The sequence below is a fragment of the Nansenia antarctica genome, assembly GCF_963989245.1.
Source record: "Nansenia antarctica genome assembly, chromosome: 11".
NCBI lineage: Eukaryota > Metazoa > Chordata > Actinopteri > Argentiniformes > Microstomatidae > Nansenia > Nansenia antarctica.
Window position 1 is genome coordinate 21,206,723 of NC_137681.1, and position 7,994 is coordinate 21,214,716.

Sequence of the window (7,994 nt, forward strand, 5' to 3'; positions counted from 1 at the left end):
CTGGAGAGATAGGCACCATGAAAGGTCCAAGACACTTTAATAAAATGTCAGGCCTACATGTGTTCGGGGAGAGCGGTGTGTCTGTGTCATGTGTGTTCAAACACGGTACGCTGCTTTGTTCATAACAGAAATGTACAGCGATGATGGGAGAAGAAGAAGAAGAAGAAGAATGTTTGCAACCCCCCCCTCCCCAACCGAGACAACACACAACACACACATGCATCCTCCCCCCTGGGAGAACAGAGCTCTGGGCTATGGCCACAGGATCATGGGTTCAGCAGTACCTCTGCCGCGATGTCCAGATGCACCACAAAGTGTTTGGCGGGGCTGGGTCTGAAGAGGAGGTAGAAGTAGCGGCCCGTCAGCCCCAGGGACTGGGTGCTGGTCCTGGGGAGCAGGATGTAGGTACTGGCCGGAATGGACCCACGAATACGCCACACTGAACACCTCAGTGTCTTGTCCTGCAAACAATTTTGTGATTTTATTTTATTTTATATATATATATACGTTTCTCGAGACTTGTCAAAATAAGCCTGGATTTTCCTTTAGCAATGTTGTTGGAATACCCCCCAGGCCAGGCTGTTTATATGATTGATAAGCCATTTTACTAAATAAGTTTGTAAAAAGACTTTGACAGAGCAGTAGCTAAGTGTAGTTTAGCTACCATGTATGTTGTGACGTCTCCCTCCTTTGACGACTTCTTCCATTCCTCAACCTTCACGTGTTTGAAGATGTTGACATACGGGTGCTGCCACGCTGCGAACACACACAACATGACACACACACAACATGACACACACACAACACACACAACATGAAGCCCGTTTCACACTGAGCTGAAAACCCATCTCTCCTGGCTACTATCTTAACTGTCCTTCCTAAAGACCTCCTCATCCCCACTACAGTGTATCAAAAATAAATCATAATTATAATAATAATAAATAAAGGAAGTCTTCAACACTAGTGGGGTTCTGCATTTGTATTGCCAACAGTTCTACCCAGGTCTGGGTCTGTAACGTCCATACCAAAACCTCCACCACCAAATTCCTAGGTACACTCTTTGATGTGAACGGGCCTTTATTAGAAATACTGCATACAATCTTGACTCATGACATATTGTCATTAGTCACGGTAGCTTGTTGGGGGTATTGGGTATACTGGAGGTGGGGGGGGGGGGGGGGGGGCACGTCATAGCTATACATTAATTCTGTACATTTATTGACTGTGTATGGAGCTAAGCTACCTAGTTAGTTAGCTAAATACTGCTGTATGATGTTTTACCTCTCGAAGCCATAGTTGAGGGGGTGTCAGGGAGGGAGTCCCCCCAAGTTCCACCTTCGCCTGTTTGTTGATATGACGCTTATAACTGAAGCAAGATTAGCTAACTTAACTAGCTAGTTGTCAACAAGAAACAATGACAGCGCAAGCTACTACTAGTGTACAAAGTACCACACACAGGTGGCTACGAGTCACAAACTAGCAACTCGAGTTTGTATATCAAGCTTCCCCTCGATAGTTAGCTGGCTAAAAACGAGAAACATTTCTTCTTGTATGAGTATTGTTGCTCGGGTTTGCGGATGTAAACAACAGAAGCTCGCGGCACGTTGATCTGGCAACTCCCGCTTCAACCGCCGCGCTGTTTCCAAGGGCAACGCGTAGCCACGCAGCGAATCACAGCAGAGGCGGCGTAGCCACGCAGCGAATCACAGCAGAGGAGGCGTAGCCACGCAGCGAATCACAGCAGAGGCGGCGTAGCCGCGCAGCGAATCACAGCAGAGGCGGCGTAGCCACGCAGCGAATCACAGCAGAGGCGGCGTAGCCACGCAGCGAATCACAGCAGAGGCGGCGTAACCACGCAGCGAATCACAGCAGAGACGGCGTCATTTTTTGGATGTAATGACTCAAGCAATGAAATGAGGACTATTAGTTTTATAGGGAATGACTATTAAGCATCCAAAAGTATAGTTCATTTTGACTGACATGACATAAGCAAATGATAATGTTATAAAACAGCAGAGAATTGTATGACAGCAATTGATGCATGTCCAAAAGCATTTGCAATTTGTTTGAAGGAATGAGAAACTGCTACTATGATGTGCACAAATGACTAAATGTTGTGGAGGTTGAACTAACAGTTATGAGAATTTCAATTCTGATCAGAGAAATGCACCAAAGCAATTGAATGAATGAATGAATGAATGGTCTTTATTGTCATTGCTATAGTACAGGTACCAAACAACGAAATTTAGGAGGGGTGGCTCCCCTGGTGTTAGGAAAGAAAAAAAAAAAAGAAGAAAAAAAACTTTAAAAAAAACACTTAAAAAAAACACAAGAAGGGAAGGAGCTGGTTTACATAAATAAAGGCTATGTACACTATCCACTATACTATACTGTACAGATAGACGACTAGGGTTGTCATATTGCACATAGTGTTATTGCACATTTATTTAATTGAGAAAAACTGTAAATGGGTTCTGTCGAAAGAAAGCAAGTCTATTGTCAAAAGTTGGGGGAATCAAAGGCATTTAGAGTTTGTGAATTTGCTCTGTGGCCTGGGATTAAAAAGTGACACATGCATATATTTGTCAATTAATCACAAATTTACTAAATTTGCTCTTCAAGGAAGTAAAGAAACAACAACACCGAAACACTGATCAAACAGCTGAGGAGCATAGGCACAGTGATCTGAATGGAAATTATTAATTATGTAACTAAACATTTACCAAAGAAACAGGAGAAGATAGTGTACAGCCGCCAACGATGTGGTCAACAGGAGTGATCGATCACCTAAACGACGGCCTTGAAGCTTCACCCAGAACAGGCCTGCAGGATACTGGAGGTACTCACACTGAGGCTAACAGGCTAGCAGGCTAACAGGACACTGGAGGATAGCAGGAGCTACAGTCTGGCCATGGGGCTTCTTCTTCCAATGTGTAAAGAGTCCTCCTCTGATAGTCTGTGGTGTGTGTGTGTGTGTGTGTGTGTGTGTGTGTGTGTGTGTGTGTGTGTGTGTCTGTGTGTGAGAAATGTGGGTATAGTGGGTCAGATGGGAGAGGGGATATGTCTCTAGGCAGCCAGCATCTCTCGTTCAGGCTTCTCCCTCGGCCTCTCCCTCGGCCTCTCCCTCGGCCTCTCCCTCTCTGTAACAAAGAAAGATGGACTAAGAATGACGTCTGTACAACGTGTGAGGTCTTCAACATCTCTGGTGGGAGCACGTTGTTTACTCAACATTATCATCATGAGACAAGTCTTATTATGCAAGACCCACATATGACACAATACACACCTGGTTCTTCCTCTTCCGCATCGGGGACCTCAGGCACAGGCTCTGCAGGGACCTCAGGAAGGTCAACCTCTCCCTGAAGGGTGAGAAAGATGGGTTAGAGAGAGAGAGAGAGAGAGAGAGAGAGAGAGAGAGAGAGAGAGAGAGAGAGAGAGAGAGAGAGAAGAGTTAGAGAGGGAGAGACATATTAGAGAGAGAGAGAGAGATGGGTTAGAGAGGCAGAGAGAGATAGGTTAGAGGGAGGGTCAGACAAGGACAAATGCTGCAGGGAAAGATCAGAGAACACCGTCCAGATGTACAGACAGACAGACAGACAGACAGACAGACAGAGTGTGAGCCCTGTTGGACTGACCTGAGTGAGGGCCTCCAGCTCAGCCAGAATAGCCTCTTCATCCTCCTGGGTCAGGGATCCGGCCAGCATCTCATCAATTTGCTGTATGGAGAAAAATAAAACACATCAACATGGATCTATACACCACAAAGCCATGCTGACGTCTATTTATCTAAATAAACCAGTGGAAAGCTCACCTGCTGATACTCAATAGCATCCTGGGTCTCATCCATGATGCGCTCCACCTCCTCAATGGACATCACCTGACCAGAAACAAAAACCACACACACACACACACACACACACACACACACACACACACACACACACACATATATGTTCTTATCCAGATCAGAGGGATGTTGCATAGTATTCCAATATGGTGACCTCTGACCCTGTCACATACCTCATGCATTTTCTTCAGACAGTCGTTGCCAACTTTAAGTCCTTCAATGACTTTACTCTCAATCTGGGCAAACTCAAGGTCTTGAACCTGTAAAGACAAAAAAACTGTTGTGAGGTACTTGTTGATTCCAGTTTCTACCATTCCGGATGAACAGAGGGGAGGGGGGGAGGGTGAGTGTATGTTTGACAATGGGTTAAATATGTACCATGCGCTCCAGGTTGCCTATCTGGTTCTCTGTCTTGTCAAGGAGTTGATCTTGGTAACGCTTCTTCTTAAGCAAGAGGAGTGCCTTGCTGTGAAGGAAAACATGAGTCACTTCAGCTGTAAACAATGGCTCAATCCCATTACACCCCATGTCCTTACATTTTATCCCTTCACACGTGGGGGTAGGCTGTCCCAATTCTTGTTGGTATACAGTGGTAGGGCGAAGTGGTAGGGCGAAGTGGCGCATGGCCCTCCAAACCGAGCATTATGCGAGATCTCCCAGAATGCCTTGCGAATCATCGGCAAGATAGTGGCGAACGCACAAGCAAGAAAAGAAAATCACAAATGTAATTATTTTCTTCGTAACGACTTTTAAAATGATGATACCCATCGTATTATCTTAGTTTAATGTCATTTCAATGTATTATAGACCTTTTCTTTATAACAAGCATATAACAAAAAAAATGCTGATGTCTCTAGCTAGCTAGCTAACGTTACAACATTGTTTTAAGGCTGATTTGTGCATGACTGTCCTGCATTTTGACATATTTGCATGTCGCATTTTCCCTCTTTGATGACGCGCGAAATTTAACTTAACTTAACTCCAGCAGCGAAGTGGTTGCATTTGTACCGCTCCTCTAACATTAGGGCAAACTGTCAAGGTAGGAGCACAGGCTGCTAGCCTTCCTGCTACAACTGGTGGATTGATGATTCACTTACTTAGTCAAATGTATTGATTGTAAGTCGCTTTGGAATAAAGCGTCTGCTAAATGCCAAAACTGTAAATGTAAATGTAACTGGCCTGGTGATGGAGTTGTAGTGGAAAGTTGTCTCTGTGCGGTTAATCAGAACCCCTGGTTTGATTGGGGAAACTTGTTATGAGCAGAAGGAATTGCACATTTGTGCCAGAACTGCTCAATTCTCTGAAACTTGCTGTGGGAAAACGCCTACATGTGTTTATGCTAATATCAGCTGACTGAGGAGCAGTTTGCCTGACCTCTGGTTCCAGTCACACCACGTCATGCCAGGTCAGTGTGACCTCAGTGGGAGGGAGTGTGCTTCTATATAACACTGTACAATTCAGAGTTGGGGCAGATCTTTCTGGGCTTTGCAAACTCTAGACTCTCGATCTCATTGTAAAAATATTAATAAACGGCTTAAAGCTATTGATACATTTACATGTAAATCTGTTCCGAGGGGCACGTCGAAAAGCGAGGGGCACTTGAAAAGGAAAGGTAGGGGTAAAAATAAGAAATGGGATTTGGCCAATATAATATCATTTATCTATCCCTAACCCTAGTGTAGGTGCCAGGTATGGGTTGTATTGTTGTCTGTTGTTGTTTGTTGTTTGCTGTTGGATTGTTGGTCACATGCAGGGATTCGAATCACGTGGTGTTGGTGGTACGTCAGTATTACGTCAGTAGTAGTAGTGAAATCAGCTGTTCACCTGTTGGATTTGTGTGAATGGATGGAGAGGGGGTGAGTGGGGAAGTCCTACTTTTGCTGACCGCTTTTGACACCGCTGTAATAAGTCACTGTTTAATTCTCTTGGGACGCTGTTTTAATGTTTTGTGATACCGTTTCACCGTTTGTTTTTATCTGCAATAAATATACAAAAACGTACTTTCGGAACAGTGATTCATTGACAGCCAGCGTGTCGGGCAGGTACATTTTTCCCCTACTTAGCCTCTCGGCGACAAAGTTTGTTTTTGATAGTCGCCTAACACCTAGCCTCCTCAGACCCCTTCACCCCCTAACACCCTCCTCCTCAGACCCCTTTACCCCACATTAACAGGACTTTTTATTTTGTCTTCCTTTCTCTAGCACTGTGACTGTCGATGGCATAATTTGTTCTTATTAACGGTTTTACTTACAATTGTATACATGTAAAACATAACAGTATTGATGTTCTACATTTGTACAGTAGATCTCTTGGGATTGTGTCCATCACTCAACAGTATAATCCCTACAGTGTTTATGACAACCCTCCCATCCCATAATACTTTTATTACAGCTGTGACAACCACGTCACCGAGGTCAGCTGAGCCACCACTTACTGAGAGACAAAACTATTCACAAGCACACTAAAGCCTTTCATGTCTGAGAACGTCTCCGGTGAGAAAGGGACTAGACTGGACTTACTCTTTCTTGCCATTTTTCAACAACTGTTTGGCCAGAAGTCTCTCCTTGTCCAAATGCAGAGAGATCTTCTTCTGGTACTGCTTCAGTTTATCTCTCTGCTGTTTTAGTTGCTGGAACAGAGAGAAGACAGACGTGATGACGAGGGATGGGGGGGAGAACCACTCACATCAAATTAACATAGAAGGCACCATCAGAGAGACGGCTAGATCAAGTTGTTAGTTGAAGACTCATGCACCGAGCTGTGAGGCTCTGATTTATAACAACACTGTGCTTGCCATCTGACTGTCCATAAGTACATGTAAACAGGAAGAGGTAGAGACCTGGGTAGAGCAGGATAGCTAGGTACTACAGCTATAGTTAGTTTAAACGGTGTTGGGGAGCATGATGTTACATGACAGCTAGCATCATCTCCCTGCTGTGTTAGCTTTGGTGACTGGGCATCAAATGATCATTCAAAACCCCCAGCCAACTGGATCTCAATGAATAAGTTACATGATGAATACTAGCTAGCTAGCTGACAAAGTTCACTTAGCTCACCAAAACTGCCCTGTCCTGCTCTGTGATTCGGGTGCGTCTCTTTCTGCCGAAAATGTTTCCCATTTCTATTCCGCATAACCGCTACTATGAGCAGCTGTCGAGTCGACCAACTTGTAAACAAGGCTATTAACTTCTCATAAAAACAACTAACTAACTTGTAAACAAGGCTATTAACTTCTCATAAAACACTTATGTAACTAAAGTTCACGCTTCGTGTACGCGTTAGTTCATGTAGTCTCAGTAGCCAGTTAGCTACCGCACCCCTAAACATCAGGAAATACGGCGTCCAGAGAGGAACAATCACCCAACAGAATTTACGTTTCGTATTACACTCAGGTTTGCCAGATGGAGCGGGTTACCGCCGAATGGGCAACTTTTGATCACACTGGGCCGGAAAAAAAGCATTTGGGCGCATAGAACACTAGAAGCTACATACAATGTGCAGGGCTTTTTTTAATTTTACAAACATCATTGGCAACAGACATACAGTTTAGGGGCAGGAGATGGGCACCTGCCCAATAGTAATTAGCGGTTTCCTGACAATAGGTTTTGGGCTGGTTTTTGGTGGATTTAACTGTTTTAAACTGTGGTTAGGCTGGGAATTGTCGATCCCATCTGGCAACCCTGATACACTAGCTAGCACAATGAAAAAAGTACGAGGATGTGTAGCTGAAATTCGGTAGTATTATAGTAGGACCTACACTATTTGTAGTAGTTACTAGGCTATTTCCATAACATTGCAATAGAGATAGTAACAAGGAGTAACATGTAAATATTGTAACGTCCCAACTTGGACAGTGGTGGAATAACAACATATAGCTTCTCTCATGTAACTGATCGTTTAATTGTTTAACTCGCATACCAACTTTCTCAATTCACCGGAGTTCTTCCTCTCTCCACGGTCTCAACAACAACCACAACACGCATGCGCCCGCCTCAGTCTCGGAGGTCGTTGTCCTGGTAGTGACACAGGCGGCTCCGCCCGTTGAGTGGGACTACCCTGCTGCATGGCAGGGACTTGGGGTGGTGAATAGGGGAAATGGGGGGTATCAATGGGGGGGGTATCAATGGGGGACATAGGCAGTGAATCT

The 7,994-nt window shown here is 44.5% G+C and overlaps 2 protein-coding genes across 2 annotated transcripts in view; both read right to left on the reverse strand.

Annotated features, from left to right (window-relative positions):
- Positions 1-1,294, reverse strand: part of wdr90 (WD repeat domain 90) — a gene marked incomplete at both ends in the record, with an annotated part of 34,250 nt that extends 32,956 nt beyond the window's left edge. The window contains 3 exons of the mRNA XM_080542474.1: positions 285-461; positions 665-756; positions 1,282-1,294. Of these exons, the coding sequence (XP_080398600.1) occupies positions 285-461; positions 665-756; positions 1,282-1,294 (282 nt within the window). The remainder of the gene's footprint in view (positions 1-284; positions 462-664; positions 757-1,281) is intronic.
- A 1,055-nt stretch (positions 1,295-2,349) lies between these two features.
- LOC308167609 (charged multivesicular body protein 6-like) lies at positions 2,350-7,101 on the reverse strand. Its single transcript, XM_080542030.1, has 8 exons — positions 6,904-7,101; positions 6,367-6,476; positions 4,226-4,313; positions 4,021-4,107; positions 3,812-3,877; positions 3,636-3,716; positions 3,287-3,359; positions 2,350-3,140 (listed from the first exon to the last, which is right to left on the reverse strand). The coding sequence occupies exons 1-8, from the start codon at positions 6,964-6,966 to the stop codon at positions 3,067-3,069; spliced, it is 642 nt and encodes a 213-aa protein (XP_080398156.1). The 5' UTR covers positions 6,967-7,101; the 3' UTR covers positions 2,350-3,066.
- Positions 7,102-7,994: the final 893 nt, after the last annotated feature.